General features: G+C 37.2%; 1 protein-coding gene, 1 long non-coding RNA gene and 1 other non-coding gene across 6 annotated transcripts in view; 1 reads left to right on the forward strand and 2 right to left on the reverse strand.

Annotated features, from left to right (window-relative positions):
• Positions 1 to 20,203, forward strand: LOC133062392 (uncharacterized). 3 transcript variants are annotated; one of them, XR_009694159.1, is made up of 3 exons: positions 1 to 429; positions 2,391 to 2,467; positions 14,991 to 20,203. It is a non-coding gene; the product is annotated as an uncharacterized LOC133062392 (long non-coding RNA). The 3 variants fall into 3 exon arrangements; XR_009694158.1 differs by lacking the exon at positions 14,991 to 20,203 and adding an exon at positions 11,205 to 11,800 and having other exon boundaries at positions 2 to 429; XR_009694157.1 differs by lacking the exon at positions 14,991 to 20,203 and adding an exon at positions 3,931 to 5,005 and having other exon boundaries at positions 2 to 429.
• Positions 9,789 to 25,981, reverse strand: part of SAR1B (secretion associated Ras related GTPase 1B) — a 24,247-nt gene continuing 8,054 nt past the window's right edge. For both annotated transcript variants that reach the window (XM_061151329.1, XM_061151327.1), the window contains 6 exons: positions 23,963 to 24,038; positions 20,217 to 20,336; positions 14,566 to 14,631; positions 12,979 to 13,082; positions 11,811 to 11,942; positions 9,789 to 10,430 (listed from right to left, as the gene is read on the reverse strand). In XM_061151329.1, coding sequence (XP_061007312.1) covers positions 10,314 to 10,430; positions 11,811 to 11,942; positions 12,979 to 13,082; positions 14,566 to 14,631; positions 20,217 to 20,336; positions 23,963 to 24,020 — 597 coding nt within the window. In that variant the 5' untranslated portion in view covers positions 24,021 to 24,038 and the 3' untranslated portion in view covers positions 9,789 to 10,313. The remainder of the gene's footprint in view (positions 10,431 to 11,810; positions 11,943 to 12,978; positions 13,083 to 14,565; positions 14,632 to 20,216; positions 20,337 to 23,962; positions 24,039 to 25,981) is intronic.
• Positions 18,509 to 18,615, reverse strand: LOC133062976 (U6 spliceosomal RNA). Its single transcript, XR_009694295.1, has one exon. It is a non-coding gene; the product is annotated as a U6 spliceosomal RNA (small nuclear RNA).

A 25,981-nucleotide genomic window follows, 5' to 3' on the forward strand; every position in this document is an offset into this window, starting at 1 on the left:
CAGGGTTTAGGTGGTTGGGGGAGGGGGGGGGGCATGAAAGCTCGTCTTGCCCACCACCTTCTCTAGGACAGCCTCTGAATTCTAGTGACAGCGTGTCATTTTGTAAGCAACCCATTGCTAAGCCATCCATATTAAGTTTAAAACGTCTTCCTTAAATTCAACTGTAATTGTCGCCTTGAAACATGATGTTTCTGTTCACACGCTGTTCTGAGCCCTGTGGCCACAGAGATCAAGTCCGGTCCAGTGTTCACTGGGCAGTCCTTGGGCTGTGTGAGGAGTTACAATACCTTGCCCACTTGACTTTTCAAGTTCAGGAGTTTACTAGGAGATTAGAAAGCAGGGTATTCTCAGCTACTTCTATTATGCCTCTCCTGCTTGGTGGATGGAACCATCAGATCCCCACACTGTGCTGGCAAAGCAAGTCCCCAGGTAAGAGGTTCGTGGAAAAGGGGGATCAGAGAGGGACAGCTGGGGCCTCAGCTCCTGGCTCCCAGCAGTACCCTCAGGGAGCCCCAACCCTCCACCCCTTTAGCCTGATGTCTTTTATTGAACAGGTTGGCAATACTGGCTGTGTCAACAGTTCCAGCTTGTGTGTTTTTTAAAAACTTTTATTATATTGGATTATAGCCAGTTAACAGTGTTGTGGTAGTTTCAGGTGGACAGCAAAGGGACTCAGCCAGAGGTATGCATGTATCCATTCTCCCCCAGACTCCCCTCACATCCAGGCTGCCATGTAACATTGAGCAGAGTTCCCTGTGCAACATCCACCCTGTGTTATTTTTAATTTGACCTCAAACCTGTGTCTTCCTTGTTGTCACTAGCACACATTCTGGTGTGCATGCTCCGTGTGGCATTTTGGGGGCACATGTCTGTACAGATGTTCCCAACTTCAAATAGCCTATTCCTGATCTCATGGCTCCATGAGCAGGCTTTCCTGATGGATCGCTGGCTCCTGCCTTGGGTTGGAAAACGTGATCATACATCATAAACTGTTGGTTTTGGAATCAGTGTTAGAAGTAGCCTACTCTGACAGGTGAAAAATGGGCTGAAAGATGGGAAAGAGCAGCCCTGCTCTCCTGCCTTCTTAGTTTAGGCCTCATCTTCTTGTCTTTTCCTCCACTGACATCTGTCTGATATGCTGTCCACATAGCACCTCTTCAGGCTCTGGGCTCTACCAGCCCCAACTCACAGCGTGACGTTTTCTGCTGTGCCTTTTTCTTTGCTGTTCTGTCTCCTTACACTCACCTTGTTCACCCCCTCTTTACTAAACAGTTTATATGCCTTCAAGATTCAGCTCTGGTGCCCCTGTTTTAGAAACCTCGATGGTGTTTGAGGGCCTTTCCCTTTTGCCTTCCATGGTGCCTCGGGCAGATGGCTGCCCATTTTTCATCATTCCATGTAAGTCTCCAGCAAGGAGGTGTTGAGGAAATGCCGGCTGACTGACTGGCTTGCAGAAGGGCAGACAGAAAGTGTGGCCACCTGTCCCAACCTGAACCCAGCACCTGCACGGTACTTGCAAAAGACCTGGTGATAAAAAAAGGAAAAAGACCTGGTGATAACTAATAGTTTTCCACACATAAGGCTTTATGTGTAAAAGAGAGAAAACGAACCCAGTGAACAGGGACCCTCCCTCATATTTTACCCAGCCCAGCCCTGCACATGGAGCAGTGAGCAAGGCCGCCAACATGTCAAGTAATCAGAGACTGCTTCTCCAAAGAGGAAGGCAGAGTGAGGCTTCAGAATCCAAGAGGGGTCCCCCTGCCATCAGACCGCCAGAGGATTGTGGGTTCTGAACCTGGCCCCAAATAGAAGCTGAGGTGGAGAAAATTTCAGACTGGTCTCAAAATAGCTTTTTGCCCCTGTGTTTACTACCCTGAAGTCAGAAAAGAAAGTAGTGTTGCATGGTTTCCTTCAGGAACTGTCAGACTTGTTTCCCCTTGCAGTGGAGCCCCTAGTTGCAAATAAGCTCTGGGGCCCAGAACAGGGCTGGAACTCACCTATTCTGTGTTTTACTCGAAGAAAGGCCATTTGGGTCTCGAAAGAGAAGTCTGTAGAATGGAGGGAAGTCAATGTGCTTTTCTCTAGACTGCAGTCAATCTGCTGTGGCTTCCTAGTCACGAGGTGGGTCTAGAGACGTCAACCCAAACCCAAGGACTAGGAGAGAACCCTAAAAATGGTGCTGTAATGGTAATGTTTATAATCTCTCTAGTTTCTGGGATTTTCATCCTGGGTGAAATGAGGCTACAACTCCACTGATGAGGTTCACATTCAGTTCCTTTTAGCTCAAGAAAGGAGTAAACAGATATCTTCATTGTGACCCCCAAGTGTTCTCTCTCTGTTCACCTGTACCTCAGCTCCAATTATTTCTTCCCCTTGTTTACTTTTAACAGACATGAAACACGACACCTCTGAAGATTTTGACTGGAGGATTGTTACCCATTAACCCAGGTCCTTTCAGTATGATCAGGTAAGAAAGCTCTTCAGTTTCTTTTTGCAACGTTACCAGCCTGTTTGTAGTGGCATGGTGCCATCACTGAACTCAGTGACTTTCATTAGCATGTTAAATGGTTCACCGTACTGCCTCCAATCAAAATCCACATTCCAAAGCAAGGCTTCCTTTGTTTACCACATAATAGCCAGAAAATTATTGAGTTTTGGTGTCTAATTTTAAATAAATCAAGTTAAGAGGCTTTGTAAACACAGGCTTTGACGTTTGTCAACTGACTTAATACCCAGCTGAATCCTTTATAAGGGCCTGTTTTGGGGACCTTTGTTTTTAGTCATCAGGTTTCTAAGTTGTTGTTCTCACCTTTCAATTAGGAGAACGGTGGCCACCACCCAGTGGGCTTCTTTTACACTGTCTCCTGGTTCCCCTGTTCCCCACAAGGTGCTTTTCACGCTCTTGGGGGCTGTGACATTGCATTGCTGTACCTTTAGTGCAAATATCAGATAGTTTGTGCTGTGTGCTTTGGTAAGTTGCTTCGGTCATGTCCAACTCTGTGAGCCTCTATGGACTGTAGCTCCCCCAGACTCCTCTGTCCATGGGATTCTCCAGGCAAGAATACTGGAGTGGGTTGCCATGCCCTTCTCCAGGGGATTATCCCGACCCAGGGATCGAACACATGGGCCTTATGTCTCCTGTATTGGCAGGTGGGTTCTTTACCACTCATGCCACCTGGGAAGCCCATCAGATAGTCTGGTGGGATATTATGTAACTAAATTTAAGAAAATGAGGTAAATAAACTGGATTTTTTTCCATTTTAAAAACTTGTTTTTAATTGAAGGATAATTGCTTTTACAGTATTATGTTGGTTTCTGCCATACATCAACATGAATCAGCCATAGGTATACATATATCCCCTCCCTCCTAAACCTCCCTCCCACCTCTCTGCCTCATCCAACCCTTCTGGGTTGTCACAGAGCACCAGTTTGCGCTCCCTACGTCATATAGCAAATTCCCAATGACTGTCTTACATATGGTAATGTATATGTTTCCATGTTCCTGTCTCAATTTGTCCCACCCTCTCTTTCCCTCAGTGTCCACAAGTCCGTTCTCTATCTATGCATCTCCATTGCTGCTTCGCAGTAGGTTTCAGTACCATCTTTCTATTCCATGTATGTGCGTTAACACACAATATTTGTTTTTCTGACTTACTTCATTCTGTATAATAGGCTCTAGGTTCACTACCTCATTAGAACTGACTCGAATGTTTTTTATGACTGAGTATATTCCATTGAATATATGTACCACAGCTTCTTTATCCATTCATCTCTTGATGGACATCTCTTAATAGGTTGCGTCCCCATTCTAGCTCTTATAAATAGTGCTGCAGTGAACATTGGGACGCTTGTTTCAGTTATGGTTTTGTCAGGGTATATGCTCAGTAGTGGGATTGTTGGGTCATATAGTTTTATTTTTGGTTTTTTAAGGAATCTCCATACTGTTCTCCATAGTGGCTGTATCAATTTACATTCTCACCAACAGTACAAGAGTTCCCTTTTCTCCACACCCTCTCCAGCATTTATTGTTTGTAGACTTTTTGATGATGGTCATTTTGATGAATGTGAGGTGATACCTCATTGTAATTTTGATCTGGATTTCTTAATAATGAGTGATGTTGAGTATCTTTTCATGTGTTTATTAGCCATCTGTATGTCTTATTTGGAGAAATGTCTGAATAAACTGGATTTTTATTTTCTTAGCATTTATCCCTTCAGTACATTCACTGTCTACTTTGTTAGTTTCAGTTCAACAAATAGTTTGAGTGCATGCTAAATCTCTATTTGATGGGCTCAACAGTAATTGAACTTCCCTGGTGGCTCAGATGATAAGGCGTCTGCCTACAATGTGGGAGACCCAGGTTCAGTCCCTGGGTTGGGAAGATCTCTTGGAGAAGGAAATGGCAACCCACTCCAGTATTCTTGCCTGGAAAATCCCATGGATCCTGGTAGGCTACAGTCCATGGGGTCCCAAAGAGTCGGACATGACTCAGAGACTTCACTTCACTTCAACGGTAATAGAATCATGACTGGTTATGTTAAAAGAGTTAGGACAAAGCCTTATGTCATCCTGCACATTGTTAGTGGAAAGGTTAAAGGAATGGCTGTATGAAGTTTTGTTTGTTAATATGTATTTATTTGGCTGCATCAGGTCTTAGTTGTGACCTACAGGATCTTGTGTTGCTGTGCATGGACCGTCTAGTTCTGGTGCGTGGGCTCAGTGGTTGAGGGGCTTGGGCTTAGTTGTTCCGCCACATGTGGGAATCTCAGTTCTCCAGTTGGGGGCCAAACCTGCATCCCCTGTGTTGCAAGGTATATTCTTAACCACTGGGCCATCATCTTATAGTTGGATTTAAGTCTCAAAAGTAGCTTGATAATCCTTACCAAAATGATAATGTTTCATTTGCATCACCTAAGTTGAAAAAATTCTGCTACCTGGGCTTTCAGTGATTCTGAATTGTAGCCAAGGTTGAGAACCACCAGCTACAGGTTACAGTGATGTGCGTGCATGCTCAGTTGCTAATTTGTGTGTGACTCTTTGCCACCGCATGGGCTGTAGCCATCCAGGCTCCTCTGTCCGTGGGATTTCCCAGGGGAGAATACTGGAGCGGGTTGTGGTTTCCTGTTCCATGGGATCTTCCTGACCCAGGGACTGAACCTGTGTCTCCTCATTGGCCAGCAGGTTCTTTACCACTGAGCCACCAGGGAAGCCCTATATTGATGTAGGATTTACTATTAAATGAATTCTCAGAAAAAAAATTTTTTGTTTTCTTCACTGATTAGCCAATGATCATTTAGTGTTATTAGTATTTGGTGGTATATTACTGTTTCTCCTAAATGAAAATCTACACATTCTGGCATCAGAAAAACCTGAGAAACTTGTTGAAGATTTGTATGCTTGCCTTCCACTCCACCCCAGATTTACTGAATCACAGTTTTTGGTGGGATTTTTTTTTTTTCTCTAGTGTTTCTTTTTTTTTTTAAGTCCCCCCCCCGCCCCCAGGAGATTCTGATGCCTACTAAAGCTTGAGAACCTTGATGTAGATAAAACCAACCAAGTGCTTATTTTTCACATTTCAACTGAGTCAGCATTGTATAAGTCCTACTACAAAGCAAATTAGGCCTCAGTTGCTTGGAATCCTTGCACAAAGGGCACGTTCTATAACCTTAGTAATTTCAAAGTTCAAGAAGTTTCTAATAAGCACAATAAAAACTATTAGATGATAAAAACAGGACCTGACACCAGAGTGTTTCAAAGACCAGGTAATTATTTTATTTTTCTATATCTGACACTCAAATCATAGGGGGTAAAAAGATAATAGGACATAATCAAAATAACACACAAACACAATTCAAGAACATTTAACCATCTATTATAGCTGTTCTTTGCAAAACACATAAAGGTAAACAGAAACATCTTTATATAAATTAATGCTTAACAATCTGTATACACTGTAAAACAATTGTTAAAATTCACACTAAGATACTAGTGCAAGCAGTGGTGTACAAAAGTGCAAACAAGGTTAGTGATGAAGAACTTACCACTGACTCACCACTTCAGCATACTCTGCATTCAGCCAGACACTGAAGGCCTCACCACAGAAAACACTTTGAAAGTCACCTGACTGCATTCACCCTGAGTGCTCTTGCCTCAGTATGGCAACAGATTCTGAGTTCAGGTTAGGAGCAGCACCAGGGAATCCAGAAACCCAGGTGAAGTTGGCCATTCTGATGTGAATCTTTTCTAAAAGATAATGATTCTCCATGAAATCACTCAAAAGCCTTTCCCATTTCTGTCTTAAAATCTATTTGGAGTGGGGGCACTCCTGAAACAAAGTTTACTTTGAATAAATTTGCTTACTTTACTGTGATTAATTTGGAATCTGTTTAAAGGTGTGGTCAAAGCTCAGAATAATCAGAGGTATTAAATATATTATCTATTTAATGTTTTAAATTGTGAAGACAAAAATTAGTTGATTCAAAACTGCATCTTCAATAGATGGTCAGTAGTTGGTCAAATTAACAAAGGTCAATTCCCTTTATACTCAGGATTTCCAGGTATGGGCTGGGGGTATGTGAGGGGGAATGGCTATAGGGTTCAAGAGTAGAAACATGGTTTTAACAAAATCCCAATCACTTTATGCAGAGGCACAGCCCCATATTTTTAAGAGCTTGTTCTTTTTTTCTTTTTTGGTTAAAAAACACTAATTTGCATTTCAAAAGGACAGTGACTGGAAAGACCAGAAACATTAATACTGGGCTTTGAGAATTTAGTCCTTAATTTAAAATATGTTTTCTGAACTCTTACTGTCTGTAACAAAAAAATTTTTTTAAAGGTTTATAGAAAACCTATAATTCTTATTAATTTTATCCAGAAATTTATATTTTCTAATCTCATTTTTTCATGTTGTTTTGGAGATTTTTTTGAAACTTCACCAATTTTTACATATATTTAAAATGATTCAAACAATGTACTCTAAATCAACACACGATATTCTGAGAGACTTTCTTTTATATTAGCTTTGTCATTGTACTCTGATCAAAATTTATTTGGCGATAGAAGCCTTGCAAACTTCAGTCATGTAAGTGACTAACAAGACTGAAACGCCACATTGAGACACATACCAAATACAGGTTCAGAAAATATAAACCTGTCTGCTCGAGCTCAAGTCATCAACTGGAGGTATTCTGTTTTTAATGACGGAGCTTGTGAAAATGCTGGATTTTGAATGTGGTTAATCAGATCATTTTGCAGAAGACAAGAAACACTTTTATCGCAGTTATTAGTCTATTTCAGTGATTTCCAAGTAGTTTATGTGCTGGAAAGCACTATATGTAGTGTGAGCCAGTTGAAAACTAAAGAAAAGAAACAACATTCTGTGTTTATGTTGTAAACCACAGTAAAGTTGTATATGTACACAGGCACACAAAACTAAAATTTAGATCTATGCAGGCAATATCTGAATTCATACTTCTTTGGCACTCAAGGATACTGGGTTAACTAAGTCAGTAGTGAATAATATTTTTCATATTCTTCAGGGAATATCTGTGCCCAATTTTTAAAAATGCTATACTCTCCAATCTAAAAATTCATCAAGATAAACTGGAATCCATCAATTTAACCAGTTACAGAAAAGTATAATTAATAGCAGTCATTGAAACAGGTATGGGGTTAAGAATCTTTTTACAAACATAAAAGCCAGCTGAGGCCATCTGTTTTTACAGTTTTGGACTTAAGATTTTAAAACATCTTTTGAACACTTCCTGATGTATATGGAATCCAGTCTTATGTATATAATAGTGTTAATTACATTTTCACACTTTACCGAGGGAAGAAAATTAACTACATTTACCCCCAAAATACTCCACAAATGTACACACTTGCACAGGCACATACAGAGTATATATTTTTCCCACATGCTTTTGCCATTTCTTGGCATTCTCTTAACTTGCTTCTCCTGATGGAAGCAGTGATTCTCTCTGTTTTCTAAGGAGCTCTCAGAGCTGGATGATAAGCCCAATGGCTAGGGAACTCTGAGGTCCATCTCCCTTCAGCTGGCAGGAAAGTGCAGCTTCATTTCCAGAGGTTCAGACTATGGAAGACTCTTACATCATTGGGAAAATACCCACAGTTTAGCTGTGGTCCACAAAGTGACTCTGTTCCTTTGATCCCAGTGACAGACCTAGAATAAGAGTTCTGGAACAAGAGAGTTTGTGCCAGAAAGCAAATCCCCTCTAGAGAAACCAGTAAGCTTTTTCTTTTAAACGATTTATAACACAGTTAATTAACTTCTCAATTATCACAATAGATACTAGGAAATACTTGAAGAAAAGCATGTCCCTGTAAATATTGAAAACAGATACCATCAACAAGAGGCAATTACTTTGAATAAGGCTTAATTCTCTTCAGTCAAGACGTTAGAAATGAGAACTTTAAACATATCTGGCAGAATAAACCAAGAGGCTGAATGTCATTTCTACTTTTCCCTGGTGTTACTGATGTTTTTAGGCAGGGAGAAAGCTTTTTTATTTTCCTTTAGAAGGAAGCTGAAAATGAAACAGAATAGCTGAATTCCTAAAACCAAATGTCATGATGAAATGACCTTGTTGGTTTAGCTAACTAGTAATTCCTTCCAGGCATATCTTTCAATCCTTATTTGCTTTATATACAATATTATATTATTGATGACAGAAAGGACTATAGTTAACTCTGATTTGGACAAGAGCTAAAGAAAACAGTAATTCTGATATTAAAATTACTGTTGATGGAATTGGAGCAATCTATTCTCAATAGAATTGGTTAAATATACTATAAAACTTCGGTTTATGACCAAGAGAGGAAATCTTCATCTTCAGAGTCTTTAAAAATAATTATTTGGCACTTGTCTTTCAACTAATTATGGGAATCTCAGACATATCGGAAAAAAGAATTCAATTTCTTATGAAATTAAAATGCCTTAAAAAGCCAACCACAATCTGATTAGAAAATCTTACCAGTGAGGCTTGTAGAAACTATCATGTGGCAAGCATGGTATCAAAAAACAAAAGCCTTTGTGTTATAAAGTAAGAGCTGGTTGAGAATAACTAAGAAAAAAGAAAATTAAATACATGGATTCATTTTCTTTCCACCAAGAAATAAAACATACCCCAAATGCAAAAAGAGCCATAGGACAGGAACAAAATCTTCAAATATCTCAGTGACAACTGAAGCAGAACACGCTTCCTTCATCCTCAGATGCAGGCCTCCACCATGCAACTGCACAACACCCTACCCTACGTGTCACTTGCCCTGCTGAATACCATTAAGTACCATTAAGTAAGACTGGGGAGTACCTCTAAGTGTGGGGAGACTGGTGCCTGTCATCATTTTTGGTGAAAAGGCAGATTACCAAACTGGGTGCCATTAAGACTGGAGCACTTCAGAATTAGACAACTGGGATTGGCTTATCAAACCAAAAATTAACCTTGGGTTGTACCAGAACATGTGCTTTTTTTCAGAAGGCCGATCCCACAGGGACTAGGACGTGGACCCCATCAGCACTGGTAATGGTAGTGTTACAGATAAAAATATACATGAGTCAGACATAAATGTGGTATAAGGTGCAACCAAACATAACTTGTCTCTAGATAAATGCAAAAGCCTGTAGGGACTTAAACATTATCCTAAATATTTTAAAGCAATCTCCTTTCCCCACAACCCTCATATATTTAATATTAAATATGCAAAACTTCAGAGCATACTAGCTAGATAAGACACATTAAAATGAAACATTTGCCCAACAAGGATGCCAAATATTAGGGTTTGTTTTATTGCATGACGTTTGCATAACAAAAAAATAATTGAAACTGTAAGGCATCATGCAGTCATTTATAAGCTTATTATTAACTGCTTACTAAAGATAGGTGGACATATAGTCTAAAATTTAAAAACTAGTTCCAAAAAATTACATAAAAAATTTAACATGATGAGCTTTTAAATATGGTTGCTATTTGTAGTTTCATGTTGTTAAAAAGTGCTTCAAATGTCATCTGGAAAGTTGCTGTTCAAAAATGGTGCTGGGGGTAATGTCGCATTATAAACTGTAAAAACTAAGTATTTTTATGGAATTAGAAAGCTAACATTGTGATATTCAAACTTATTTGAATCAGTTTTCAATTCTCACTCAAATTAAGTTGATAAAATATTAATAATCTAAAAAACATCTGTTTTCTAACCAACAATAAAAGTCTATTGAATTCAAGTTATGCATGTTGAGTGATCAAATCTCTGAGTAGGCCTGAATGGTGAGACCTGGAACTGATGTGGGCTGGTGTTAATCAATGTATTGTGCCATCCAACGGAAGCCTTCTCCGTAGCCTTGTCTCTTGAGCACGCTGCACATGAAAACTTCTAAAGGCCGGGCATTCAGTTCTTTCAGAGATACATTGCCCTAGGAGAGAAGATGGGCATTATGTTGGGTGACCTCTTAATGAAATAAAGCCCCTACTCCCTAGGAGAGCTGCAGTTCGTACATCTTAGAACAAAGGGTGACTGTGATAAAGCCATGGCTGTTTGTCACCCAAGTCCCTTCCCCTGAACACAGAGGGCACCTCCTCTCACTCTGCTGCAGGACAGATGTTCAGTCAGTGGGACAGAGGTGAGCCTGTGAGGGGCACAAGAAGGAAAAGAATCTGTGACTTTGAAAAAATTCAAGTTACCTGGGACAACTGGCTTCACTAATATTAAAAACAAACATTCTGTGAGTAGATTTATGACCTAACAAGGCAACTCTTAAAATTAATGTGGCATTGACTTATTAAAAAGACACAGGAAACAGACCAAAGTTTACCTTATCTAACATAACAGTCTCCTTCCATAGGCCGCCATATTGCTCTACTCTGGGATTTTTCAATCCTAAGGGCCTTCCGCAAAACAAATCTCAGTAAAAATGAATGCAAAAATAATGTGTGTTAAAGCTTAATTATGAAGTGTATGTTCTGAAAACCCCATAACTCTGCTATAGCCAAGTATACATTTCATTTTTATCTGTGGTGAACTCTGGACTTAAAACACTGAACTGGGGGCCTAAACACACTACTGGTATGCTTAAACATTCAAATATATTATTTAGCTTTTTCTAATTCTGAAAATTTATGACAAAACTTTGAAAGCTTTCATTAAGTTTCCCATATGCATAGGCTGTGACATTTTTTATATCACCAAGAAAAGGTTGGTGATACTTCCAATACTTTGGCCACCTGATGCGAAGAACTAACTCATTGGAAAAGACCCTGATGCTGGGAAAGCTTGAAAGCAGGAGGAGAAGGGGACGACCGAGGATGAGATGGTTGTATGGCATCACTGACTCGATGGACAGGAGTCTGAGCAAGCTCCAGGAGTTGGTGATGGACAGGGAAGCCTGGTGTGCTGCAGTCCATGAGGTTGCAAAGAGTCGGACACGACTGAGTCACTGAACTGAACTGAAGAAAAGGTTTCATTGCATTCAGTGGTAGGAAGAAAACAAATGAGGACATTCAAAAAAGACCCAAATGTACCAAGGACAGTTTTTAAGATGAAAATGAAAATGGGCTTGTGAGGTTGGACAATAGTAATTTAAAGATATCTGGTTGGACACCTGAAACTAGTATAATATATGTCAATTATATCCCAATTAAAGAAAAGAAGCCAGACTACCAATTAGACTGATAAGCATGATTACTGTTTAACGGCAGTATGGGAACAGACCTTTTCAGAAGATTAAAAGTAAATAAAATAAAAAGATACTTGTACTACTGAATGAAGTATTCACACCTGTCAATTTTTTTTTTACCTTTCCTGTTGTCTGACCATATAAACCAAACATCTCTCGCAACCTCTCTTCACTGATGGCTTCAGGCCTGTCAATCTTATTCCCAAGAATCAGTATAGGCACATTAGCAACAGTTTCATCTGTCATTAGTGACTGAAAAAAAAAAAAAAGCAAAATGAAAGTTAAGATGTTGATATAAAACCATCTAAAGGGCTCATTGTGACAAGATAGCAAATGGGCATCAAGGGCTCACTCTCTATCATATCCTGGCAGTTTGGCTTTCTTTGGTGAACTTTCCCTACATTTTAAAGTGAGCTCAATGATCCCATGGCTCAGTTCTTCTGCCTCTCTGTCTCCTTCTGTAAATGCTCACTGAGACTAGACTCAACACTTTGAAGGTGTGCAGACCTGGTTTCATTTCTAATTCTGCTTTGAGTTGTGAGATCTTAGACAAATAAGGCTCGCTGAAGTTCAAAGAGAATCTGGAATAGTAGCACCTACCTTACAGAGTTAATCTGAGAATTAAACGAGGTAATATGCATAATGCCTGGCACAAAATAGGAACAAAGGAATTCTGTGGCTCTGTTCTATGACCATAGAACTTACCAGGACTTTTCCACATGAATAAGTACTTGTTTGCTTGCTCTTGGTGGAGGTATGGTTGGGTCAACCTTCCATCGAAGCATGGACCTCCTTTCTCTGTGGGCCCAGGTCTAGCACTGGCCTTGCCTACTGCTCCTGAGCCCCTTTACAAAGCATGTAACCTGGGAGATGGGAGAGGAGGTGGCTACACATGGCCTTGATCACTCCTGGGAATGGTGACAAAGACAGCATGTTATACCATTTCCAGGTTCTGGCCAACTCCTGAAGAAACCACCTGGAAGACCAGGGGCTTAAGACCAAGTCACTATAGGAATGCAGCAGATATGAAATAAGCTACAAGGGCACACATTGCATAGAATGAGCCTAATATTAAGCCTTCAGGAAGGAAATCTTGTTAGTACTCCTCAACAGCCACAATTACTCCAAGGTACTCTCTCTGCATTCTAAGTAATCTCTGAACTCCACAAATTGTCAGGAGTTACATCAGAGGCTGCAGAAAAGCTACACTTTCATACCTACATTTCTAACCTATTTTCTCAGGCTTACCAGAGTGATTCAGCTGTTTAGTTTTAATTATTTAACTTACATCAAGTTCTTCTTTTGATTCTAACAGCCTTTCATGGTCTGCACAATCCACCAGAAATACAATGCCATTGATAGCAGGAAGGTAGTTTTTCCACACTCTTCGAGCTAACAAAAACAATCAGGAGTTAGATTTTATTTGCTGTTCAAACCTAGCAGATGGTTTGATGGAAGAGTCCAAAAAGATATCAAGTGTAATTAGCCCTTAGCTGCTGCTACATCATTATATACTTGTTAATCTTTTACCCAGTATTGCCAAAATCTTTCCAGATGACCAAAGAAGAAATTACAGGTTTTCCTTAATTTGGGCAAGTCAAATATTTTAGTCTGCCCAGTTTACCCATGTCAGAAGAATTAATATTTGCTTACTAATGGACAAGGATGCACATTAAGTTCATCGGAGGGACCACTACTATTTGTTATATGCAGTATTCATTTCTTTCTGACATTTCTAGTTTATCAGTTTTTTTGCTAGTGATCAAGTCTGGAGTCAGTGACATAAGGAAATTAGTATCAGGTTCAGACTTGTTAAGTTAAAAAATAAAGCAAATTGTTCTACTCATAGCACAAGTCTATGAAACCATTAGGGTAATTTTTTCCATGACATTCTCTTTTAGAAAAGAAAATATTTTTGAGGGTGCCCTTAGAGGAAGGTAACTTTTTACTCCTGGCTTCGGCTTTATAATACACCTTCATATAGAGATGAAGCCTCAACCTCCATTAGGTTCTAAATCTAATCATTCTATTCTAGGAATTAGTTTATGTATATTTTAAACAATTGATATATATCTCAAATGTGCTTTCTCTAGCCACAACCTTTGTAGTATTCATTATTTATGAATTACTATGTAGTGGGTACTGCTAAGTCCTTTTGGGGATATTAAAAAGTAACTAGCATTTCAATCCCAGAAAGTTTAGTAGAATCTGAAATAAGACAGTCACTCCAATCTTTAGACATGTATACAAATGTACTAATTGCTAGGTAAGTGCAGTTGAGAGCACTCCCAGTTGGGAGTGGCTTCTCAGAGGAGGCAGCCACACTTAACACTGGGCCCTGAAAGTGGGTTACCTGTGTGCTGATGGAGACCTCATGAGCACAGAGGTGGAAGGACAGACACCAAGATGGTTTGGTTTGGATGGAGTAAAGAGAATGAGAAAGGGAACAGTGGGAAATAAAGACTCAAAAAGTAAAAAGTGCGACCAGATCATAGAAATCCTGAATACCAGGTCAGTGAGTATGGCCTTTATTTTGTAGGTAATGAATTAGTCAATGAAGGCTTTTCATATGGAGCAACAGAAGCAATAACATATTCATAACATGATTATGACAGTAAGAGAGAGGTGGGCTGAAGAAGAGAAAAAATGGAGGCAAAATTTTACTCATATGCTTTATCACCAAAAGCAATTCAGACTTAAACTGGAGTATCATATGAAAATCATCCTTTGCATTTAAAGCATTTATCCAGGGGTGATAATTCCTAAATTTTAAGTCTACTCTGGCTTTCCTTGAATAAAATGAGGTTTCATTCACTGTAACATAATGGTCACATTTTTATTAAATAAAACAATTGTAAAAGAAGTAGAATCTCACCTTGAACATGTCCACCCAGATCAAAAGTTGTAAAGGTCATGCCAGCAATGGTTAGTTCTTCTGAAGCTAAATAATAATACAAAATGTTTTAAAAACATGAAAATTAGAAGTCCGTTTCTGGCATATACTGCCACTTAAAGTTTGATTTACTTTAATTGCAAATAAGGTCAAATCAAAAAGGAATTCTTTGTTATAACTACTATATTCCATTTCATATTGCCAGTATAATGCAAGTAATTGGTAATATTCTAGTATTCAGTGCCCACCACAAATCCAACTTATTTTTCCTCCTCTATCCAGCTGAAATTGACAATTATTTACTGTGAATTCAAGTGACTGGTCTAACCTAATAATTTTTCCTGTAATTCATCTTATATGATAAAGGTGAAAAAACAATATTTTCTCATGATTGTTATATTTCACAGGTGATGGTTTGGGGGCTTCCTAGTGGCTCAGGCCATGAAGAATCCGTCTGCAATGCGGGAGACCTGGGTTCAGTCCCTGGGTTGGGAAGATCCCCTGAAGGAGGGCATGGCAACCCACTCCAATATTCTTACCTAGAGAATCCCCATGAACAGAGAAGCCTGGCGGGCTATAGTCCATGGGGTTGGCAAAGAGTCAAACACAACTGGGTGACTAAGCGCGAACACACAGTCTTTAATGGCAAACGTAATTATAATAAAAAATTTGGCTATTATTTCTTCAAATTTTTTTTCTGCTCCCTTATTTTCCTGTCTTGGACTTTAGTGATAGGTTTGTTAGACTGCTTAAATCTTCCATTCTCTGCATATTTATGGAGCATATAAATGCTCCATTCTCAGCATATTCATAACAGCTGTTTTAGTGTTCATATTTCCTAATTCCATCATATTTTTCACTTGTGCCATCAATCCGCTTTTACTGATTGACTTTTCTTCTATTTAGGGATCACACTTTCCTGCTTCTTTGCATGTCTAGTAATTTTTTATTGGATGTTGGATTTTGTTGTATCATTTTCAAGAAAGTTGGACTTTGGGAACTCTCTGGTGGTCCTGTGGTTAAGACTCAACCATCTCACTGTGGGGACCCTGGTCAGGGAACTAAGATCCTGTAAGCTCTGGAGCACGGTCCAAAAAAAAAATAAAATAAATAAAAATAAGTTGGACTTTTTTTTTTTTAATAATAAGTTGGACTTTGTTCCTTTGTTCTGGCAGGCAGTTAAACTGCTTGCAGATCAGTTTTTAAGTTTTGTTACAGCAGATCTAAAGTAGCCTTTACTTTGGAGCTACGTTAGCCTCATTACTAAGATGTGCTTTTTTGGAGTAGTCTACAAGGTCTCTTTTTTCTGGCTGGTGGGTACATGGATTGATAGCTCCGTGTGAGCTCTGGGAATGAACTGGCCAACCACTTCACTATAACTGTTCTTTTGACGGGCTATGTGTAGTTTTACCCTATGTATGCACAGATTGGTATTCAGCCATGAACATTTCTGGAGTTCTTTCTCTACAGAGCTGTTTCCTCTGTGGTAATCTGCCCAGCAAATTCTAGTCACTTCAGCCTTCCCAAGTTCTGTTCTCTTGTCTCCTCAATTCAGTAAGACTACTGAGTTACGTTTGGGTTTCTTCTCCCTACACCATGGTCTTAAAATTAACCCCTATGATAAATGTTAAAACAGACAAGGGTTTGTTTTTCTTTTCTCAGGAATCATAGCCCTGTGCTAGCTATTGCCCAATATCTGAAAACAGCTGTAGTGTATATTTTTGTCCACTTTTCTAGTCATTTTTAGTGGGAGGGTAATTCCAACTTCCATTATTCCCTCACGGACAAAAGCAGAAGGCCGCTACAATTACAGTGAAAGGTTCAGTACAACTGTTAACTATTCAGTATAGCTATGAGACCCCAGAGTAGTTTATCTTGCTAAAAAATTCTGTAGGAAGACTGCCAGCTGAATGAATAATTAATACAATTTGTGTTCAAAGCATGATCCTTTCCATTAGGAAAAGATAATGCTTGGACATGACTGGCAAACTATCTCTATGGTTACAATCTCTGGTACACTCCCTGCTTTATAAAATGAGTCCCAATTTGATTATGATACAGAACACTGTTAACATCCCAGAAAGTTCCCTCTTGCCCCTGCCGAGTCAGTTCACACCTCCACTCCCAGAAGCAAGCACTGATCTGAATTCCATCATCACAGGTTTGTTTTGCCTATTTAAGAATTTTATATAAATGGCATCATATAGTATATAACTTTTGTGACCAGCCTCTTCCATGCAATATAATATGCATTGTGTGGATCTGTACTTTACTCCTCTTTTCGTTGAATAGAATTCCATTGTTTATCCATTCTTTTTATGAAGGACATCTGAACTGCTTCCAGTTTGGAGTTAATACAGGTAAAGCTGGTATAGCAAATATTCCTGTATGAGGATTTTGGTGAACATATTTTTTCATTTTTCCTAGATAAATATCTAGCAGTGGAATTGTCAGATCATAGGGTAGATACATGTTACCTTTCTCCCATATTCATTAAAAAAATTTTTTATTGGAGCATGGTTGATTTATAATGTTGTGTTAGTTTCAGATGTACAGCAAAGTGAATCATATATATTGATCCGTTCTTTTTCAGATTCTTTTCCCATACAGGTTATTTCAGAATATTGAGTAGAGTTCCCTGTACTATACAGTAGGCTCTTGTCATCTATTTTATATATAGTGGTGTGTATATGTTAATCCGTATCTCCTAATTTATTACTTGCCTCATGTTTCCCCTTTGATGAACCATAAATGTGATTTCGAGATCTGTGAGTCTGTTTTGTAAATAAGTACATTTGTATCATTTTTTACTACATTCCACATATGGCTGATATCATATGATATTTGTCTTTGACTTACTTCACTTAGTATGATAAATCTCTAGGTCCATCCATGTTGCTGCAAATGGCATTGTTTCATTCTTTTTTATGGCTGAGTAATCAATCCCTGGGCTGGGAAGAGACCCTGGAAAGGGAAATGGCGACCCACTCCAGTTTTCTTGCCTGGGAAATTTCATGGATAGACGAGTGTGGCAGGCTACAGTCCATGGGGTCACAAAACAGTTGGACACAACTGAGTGACTAAACAACAACAACATTCCATTGTGTGTATGTACTACATCTTCTTTATCCATTCCTCTGTTGATGGACATCTGGGTTGCTTCCATGTTCTGACTATTGTAAACAGTGCTGCAGTGAACACTGGGGAGCATGTATCTTTTTAATTATGGTTTTTCTCCAGATATATGCCCAGGCATGGGACTGCTGAACCATATGGTAGTTCTATATTTAATTTTTTAAGGAACTGTCATACTATTCTCCAAAATAGTTGTAGCAATTTACATTCCCATCAACAATGTAAGAGGGTTACCTTTTCTCCAAACCCTCTCCAGCCTTTACTGTTTGTAGATTTTTCTGATGATGGCCATTATGACTGATGTGAGGTGATACCTCATGGTAGTTTTGATTTGCATTCTCTGATAATTAGTGATGTTGAATGCCTGTTCATGTGCCTTTGGCCATCCATCTGTCTTATTTGAAGAAACGTCTATTTAGATCTTCTGCCCATTTTTTGATTGGGTTGTTTGTTTTCTTGACATTGAGCTGCATGAGCTGTTTGTATATTTTGGAGATTAATCCCTTGTCAGTCTCTTCGCAGATATTTTCTCCTATTCTGTGGCTTGTTTTTTATTTTATGGTTTCCTTTGCTATACAAAAGCTTTTAAGCTTAATTAGACCCTATTTGTTTATTTTTATTTTCATTACTCTAGCAGTCGATCAAAAAAGATACTGCTGAGATTTATGTCAGCGTTCTTCCTACATTTTCCTCTAAGAGTTTTATAGTATCCAGTCTTATATTTAGATCTTTAATCCATTTTGAGTTTATTTTTGGTATGGTGTTAGGGAGTATTTTTAATTTCATTCTTAAAAATATGGAACGCTTCATAAATTTGTGTGTTATCCTTCTGCAGGGGCCATGCTTATCTTCTCTGTGTCTTTCTAATTTTAGTGTATGTGCTGCTGAAGAGAGTACACATAATGCTTTTGATTAATTGAAAAATATAAGCTAAAATGAATATGAGATGCAGGAAGGTTGAGATAACATCTATTTTGTGCCATTGTTTTTACTCTTATTACTTAGAACAATGTCTGACTTAAAGCAAGTGCTCAAAAAATATTTGTTGAATATATTAAAAAGAACATCATAAAATTTTTAAAAGTGACTTATACCTAATATAAGACCACTGTGTAATCTCTTCCAATTCTGCTGTTTTTGCAGATAATTTTATATACTCAATTTCACCATGATTTTTCTTTAATAGTATTGTTCTTGTATCAGAATCTTATTTGTCAAGCCCTACTTCCTTCTCCTAATGCAAAACAAAAGTATCAATTTTATGAAATCTTCCTTTTCCAACTTGACTCACTAACAGTTTTAGAGATAAAATGGTAGTTTGTTTTTTTCTGTTTTCCTTCCTTGTTCTTAGTATATTTACGGAATTAAATTAACTGTTGTATTATTTACTTTTTAGTCCAATTCTCAACTTTATACTCATTTTTAAGGCTGACACTCATTATTTCAAAATCTGTGGATTAGCTTGTCTTTAAACTCTCTGTGTAGTTGATTCATAGTCTTTTCAACAGTAAAACAAGTTCATAAGTTGTTGTTGTTGTTGTGCCATGCAGCATGTGGGGTATTAGTTCCCCAACCAAGGACTGAATCTGTGTGCCCCCACACTGGAAGTTCAGACTCTAAACCACTGGACTTCCAGGGAATTCCCCCACAGGTATTTTAAAATTAGACTTCTGTTTCTAATTTTAAAGTGACTAATTTTGTCACTCTAACTTGACTCTCTCAACAGTACTTATTACATAATCTTAAGAATGATACATATTAAGTGATTTACAGAATCATTATTAATGTCTTTCAATTGGCTTTCTAAAAGAAAGCACAGTAAATTCTTTTTTAATTACTTTAATACTTTCTAGGGAATTCCCTGGTGGTCCAGTGGTTAAGACTTGGCGCTTTCACTGTTGTGGGCTCAGATTCAATCCCTGGTTGAGGGACTAAGATCCTGCAAGCCATGGGGCCTGGCCAAAAACAAAATAAAAGAAAACTTTCTATAAGTGTATCAATACATGCCCTGTTTTTTGGAATAAAAATTCTATGGTCTTTATGTTAGAAACAGTTCAGGTTGTTAGAACTAGAAAAATAACTGGTTAATAAGTTAAGAGCTACAGCAAAGTATAAGACTATGATCTGTCCACTGAATAATGATTAAAATAGTACAGTTCTAAAATTTGAAAGAAATTTAAGTTATATAAGAAAGGTAATGCTGACTATTTATAACCTAAACAATATATGGTTAAATATACTATCATAATCCCTGAGACAATAACTTTTTAACTCCTCTAGTTGGACAAAGGTATACTAACTATAAGATGATATGCGTATTATTTCAAGATCTAAATATACTCCCTGGAGTTGGGTCACTTATCATTTACTATATTAAGAACAAGTGAAATGACATGATCATAATTTATCCACCAAAAAACAAACAAAACCTTTTGGTTAGGGTCTATGAATTGGAATCACTTCATCAAGTAACACACTGTATGGGAGAACATACTTACTGGGATGTAACGTGGGCACATGTTGTCCAAGTCTGTCATCTTTTAACATGTGTAGCAATGTTGTTTTTCCCGCATTATCCAATCCAAGAAATACCAATTTACCAGTTTTCTTATATAATCCTGCAGAGTAAGAGCTATGATTAGTCAGTGATATCTGACACAGATTATAGAAATAAAATGACTTTAAATAAAAATATAATATCTTCACAATTTAGTTATTTGGATACTTTTCCTAATTACCCCAGATTTTTTATAAAGAGACACTTATTAACCTTTTGAACTTCTAAGATTTTATAAATTGGCCTGAAAAAGCTTGGATTTCTAATCCATTTTTAGTTTTGAAGAACTATTTTAAATCTATTACGATTTGGGACGTCAGATCATTATGAAACTAAACTTTGCCCCAGTCAATGAATGTGTGTGACCTGAACTTATCTTGCAATACCAAAATGCCAATTCCCTTGATGATTTAACTTAAATCCTCTTTTAATTTACCCCTTGAAAAATATCTGTGCCCTCTACTAGAGACATAAAATACTTGAGATTATATATTTATGAAGCTAGACCAAAAGAAAAAGTTGAGGTTTTTCATTTTTTTCACAGGTAAAAATAAATTAACTATTTTTGACAACCAAAACTACAGTGAGTTTTTTTCAGTAAAAAAGTTTTGTTCACTGTCAAATTTACCTGAGAATAAGGTTAAACTATTCACATGACTGCGTAAAACTAAGCAACAACAAAAATATCCAAGCACATAATTTAAAATATATCAATCAAGCACTGATAGCTAAAGTGATAAACAGATAAAGACAACACTGACTGGTTTACAGTAGACTGACATTCATTGCAGAATTCCATATTGAGCTTTTCATATATATGTATTTTAAAGACTTTTCTTAGAGCACTTAGTTTTACAACAAAACTCAAAGGAAGATACAGATATTTCCCATATACCTCTGTCCCCACATATGTAGACTCTCCCCCAAAAGAGGACAGAAGTTTAATGACTTATGTCCATCATTATACAGAATATTTTCACTGCCCTAAAAAGTCTCTGTATTCTGCCTATATATCCACCCTACCCACGGCCCAGCAACCACTCATCTTTTTATGGTCTCCGTATTTTTGCCTTCTCTAGAATGTCATGTAGTTGGAATCACACAATATGTAGCCTTTCAGATTGGCTTCTTCCACTCAGTAATATGCATGTAAGGTTTCTCCATGTATTTTCATGGCTTGATAGCCCATTTTCTTTCTCATGCTGTACAGTATCCCATTATCTGGCTGTCAAGTCAGTTCAGTCAGTTTAGTCACTCAGTCACGTCCAACTCTTTGCAACCCTGTGAATCGCAGCATGCCAGGCCTCCCTGTCCATCACCAACTCCCGGAGTACCATAGTTCATTTATCCATCCACCCACTAAAGGACATCTTGGTTGCTTCCATGTTTTGGCAATTATGACTAAAGCTGCTATAAATATCTGTGTGCAGGTTTCTGGCTAGATGTAAGTTTTCAACTCCTTTGGGTAAACACCAAGGAGCACAACTGCTGGACTGAATGGTTTAAGAGTATGTTTAGTTTCATAAGAGAACAACAAACTCTCTTCTAAAGTGGTTATACCATTTTGTATTACCACCAGTAATGAATAAGAATTCCTGTTGTTTCACATCCCCACCAACATTTGGTATTGTCATTTGGTATTGACAACATTTGGTATTGTCAGCATCTGAATTCGGGGCATTCTAATAGGTGTGTAGTAGTATTGAACTTTATTTTTCATGCATTTAATTGTCTTATGGAATTATATAGAAGTATCTGAAGACAGGGAACACAGTAGCAACTCAAAAAATTTAATCAGTAAGTGAAAATTTTAAGATATTAGGGAATTACAGATTGGGCTATCCATTTTCTAGTAAGCTCATGCCAAAATAACATTTAGTTATATACCCACATTTAAGTCTAAGAAGTAAATTTTTTTTTAAGTCCTAATCTTTTGATCACCTATCAACTAACAACCTGGATCCTAAGAAGAAAATTATCTTCCACAGTCATTTGAGCTGGGATACTACAGCTCTCCTTTAATTATGAATACTGACTAATAATCTCCTTAAACATTTGTATTTCTTTAAAAGGTTTCTATATAGATTGTTTCCAATCAATGCACTCAGTCTTACCACCTTAGCTTTTAAATAGTAAAAGTGTACCGGATAAGATTCCAAAGGGGGGAAAAAAAAAAAAAGATTCCAAAGGGGAACAGCTAGAGCATTTAATCTTTCAACTGGATTGAACTAAGTTTCTGTTCAGTGGTAGGCACTGTTAAACACCTGCATACATTATTTCACTTAATCCTCAACTCTGTATAGGAGCGTCATTATTGTCTTTTTTACAGAGCAGAAATGAAGACTCAAACTTATTTACTCAAATGCTGAAGTCAGGTCTGAGATTTGAACCCATGTCTGATCCCAGACCTTTGGTTCACTTCCATTTCTCTACACTGCCTCCTGATGCTAGCTCTATTAACTTTCTTGTTCCTGACTATGATGCAATCTTTTTTGCCTTTTCAACATAATTCAGGATAGATTCATTGTTCTGTAAACTGAGATACAGATTCCAACCTGTTATAATCCAAAATGTCAGCAAAATAAAGTTTAAAAACCCCTATTTCTGACCCAGTTCTTACAAATATGTGACAAAATACTTAAGGATTCTCTTGGAGGTAGTATAACGAGATCTGACATTTGACCTGTGGTAGAGCAACAATATAAAATAATGTGAGGAATTTTATTTTTAAAACGTAAAGGAAAACATCCTGAGTTTTTTAAAATTTGCAAATATTAAGGTTCAACTAAGAAATAAAAATACAGTGACAAAGTTTGATCTTATACTTTTATCCTTTTAATATATAGTAGTCAAAATTTATATTTCCCAAGCAAAATTTACTTCCTCAGTTAAGATTATGTTTGTGGAGAAAGAAATATTTATATAGAATATATCATTCCATAAGTTGTGGCCAGTTTGAACTATGTTTATCAATCTCTAATTACATGAAATGCTTCTCTTTCTGGCAGTTCAAATTAGAGAAAAATTTGATAACGGGGGACTAGAAATATTTTTGTTAATTACTGCAATAGTAAAGTTGTGTATATCCCAAAATAAAAGTTAATCAAAAGTCTGTCTTTGGGGGGAAAAAAAGCCTGTTTCACTGAAAAATGTGAGAAGTCAAGGGTGTCAATAAAAGAAGAACGTTTTTCCTATCTGTAAAATCTATAAAGAGAAGAAAATCACTAGTCAGAATCTCTGGGTGAACGAGTCTCATTTAGTAGGTTAAAAAATGCCATTTATAACATATGAAGTACTTGATGGAACATGCATTTTTATTAAAAAAGCAAAAATAATAATGCCTTGGATTCCTGTGAGGATTACCTGAGATAAAGGATGTAAAGCTCTTATGGAAACTGGCTAATAAATAGTAGCTATTCCTGCTAGTAATATGCTTATCAACAACCTTAGGAGGTAGGAATTATTATCATTTTACACATAAGGAAATTAAGGCTAAAGTGGAGAAAGCAATTTATCTAAGATTACTTCATAACAGGTATAATGAGTAGTTGAATTTGTTTGTATGATTCCAAAGCCCACATCTGTAACTACTGGGTTACATATAAAGAGGCTCTAGACAAATAAAAGACACTTTCATATAAGTAGGATTAAATGGGATAACAAAAGAGAACAAAGGGCCAACATTACCTAAGAACTGTAGCACACTGCTGAAACCACTGTAAATCCAGTCAAATATGAAGGACATAGCCAAATCTTATAAGGTCTGGAAAAAAAAGTGGGATTTAGTAGTCAATATTAAATAGCAATGACATTAAACATCAACTGTGAGTAAATAATTCTACAGCAACCTTACTACAAAGAGTTAAATACTCTTCCAGGCCAGTCTAACCTGGTCTATACTGATGCATAAAAAATAAAATGCCATTAAAATACCATGTAGAGACCATTCCCTGCCTACCAAAGTAGCAAACATGAAAAATAATTATAACAGTCAAGACTAGAAAAAATGTGGTAAAAGAAGCATTATTAATGGCAGTATAAATTGGAACAAATCTTTTTTAAAACCAATTTGGCAATAATGTATCTGGTGATACAAATTGACCCAAGAATTTTAGAAATTGTCCTAAATATGGAAAGGCTTTATGTATAAAGATGTTCATCAAAGTGTTACATAATAGAATTTTTAGAAATAATCTATGTTCAATAGTAAATTAAATTCTATTGCCTATGAAATATTTACCAAAAACCTTGGAGTAGAGGGAAAGACAGGAGCCAAAAGGAAAAGAGAGGAAATTTATGATCATGAAATAAGTTTCTGAATCTGATTTTACTTATGGGGAGTAAAAACTCTTTTTGTTTGGGTCTTTTGTAGCAGTTGGTACCAGACAGTATATTTCTGGGTTTATTATCTTTTTGCATTTTTCAAATTGTAATCATGTTACTAAATGTAAAAAAAAAAAAAAACAATTACTAAATCAGACTAGAAAATGCAGAGTATAGTTCAATTCAGCATTTACCTGACATGTACTTAATAAACTAATATACCTAATGTGAAAAACAAGAGAAAATGTATCTTTAGAAAAGAAGTATCATTTATAAAAAAAATATGCTTTCGATCAACGAAGTTCATTTTCTAGAGCTGAACAGAAGAACCTAGGCTCCAAACTAGGGCCAACTCTGAAAAGTTTGAAGGGTTGTGCTATCTTTGCTATTCTTTAGACAAAGTACAACACATAGCCCTCCTTTCTTTAGCCACCTCTCCTCCAAAGTGGGCTAAGCTGGACAAAGATGGGCCCACCAGGCTCAGAATTTCCTAGAGGGTTAAGATGTTGAGACCACATCACCTTGAGAGTGAGAAACAGAGAACAGACAGCCTACCTAGCTTGCACAAGGCCTAGCAGTATTTACTAAGAGATTCCCTGGATCCTGGCAGTAGCTTCTCCCCTCTTCTATTAACTTCTTGCTTGTACCAGCATAAGAAGAATTTTGTTCTTACAACCAGTTGATTTCCAGATTAACACTGGCAAAATAAATAGTTTCATTTGTCAGTATCACAAGAATGTGATACTGTAACTATATGCTGTAACTACAACAGTGACATAATTATGTAAGAAGAATCTATTACCTTAGAAGTTATTATTTTACAAGTTGAAAATTACTACTCCTTCTACTATTATCATTTTAGGTCATGGATAAATTGAGACTTAGAAAAAATATATACAAGTGGCTTATCTTTTCTGAAGATTTTTAGGTATATGCTTTTCGAAGGAAATCATAATTATTTTCACTGTAGAGAATGAAATAAAGCAGTGGTGTGTTGAGTTTTTTCCCTTTCTAATTTAATACATACTTACCTAGCTCATATTACATCCAGGGTCCTAACCTAGACATCATGAGGAATACAAATACTGATGACAAACATGGCTCATTCTCTCAAAAAGGTTATAGAGTGATAAATTAGCTACACAAATACAACTAAACTGAAAAATGTTAAAACTGAATAGGATATTATCTAAAATGGTAACAACTCGCCCTATAGGGTTTCAAGAATTATTCAAGCACAAGGCGGGGGGAAAATGCCCATACTGTAAATCCTAAGGTACTAGGGGAGTAATGATCGTAAGAGCATAGAGACAAAACAATTAAAATAAATAACAGAGAGATGAGGTGGGCTTTCCTGGTGGCTCAGTGGTAAAGAATCCACCT

This window comes from Dama dama, chromosome 9, assembly GCF_033118175.1.
Source record: "Dama dama isolate Ldn47 chromosome 9, ASM3311817v1, whole genome shotgun sequence".
NCBI classification, from domain to species: domain Eukaryota; kingdom Metazoa; phylum Chordata; class Mammalia; order Artiodactyla; family Cervidae; genus Dama; species Dama dama.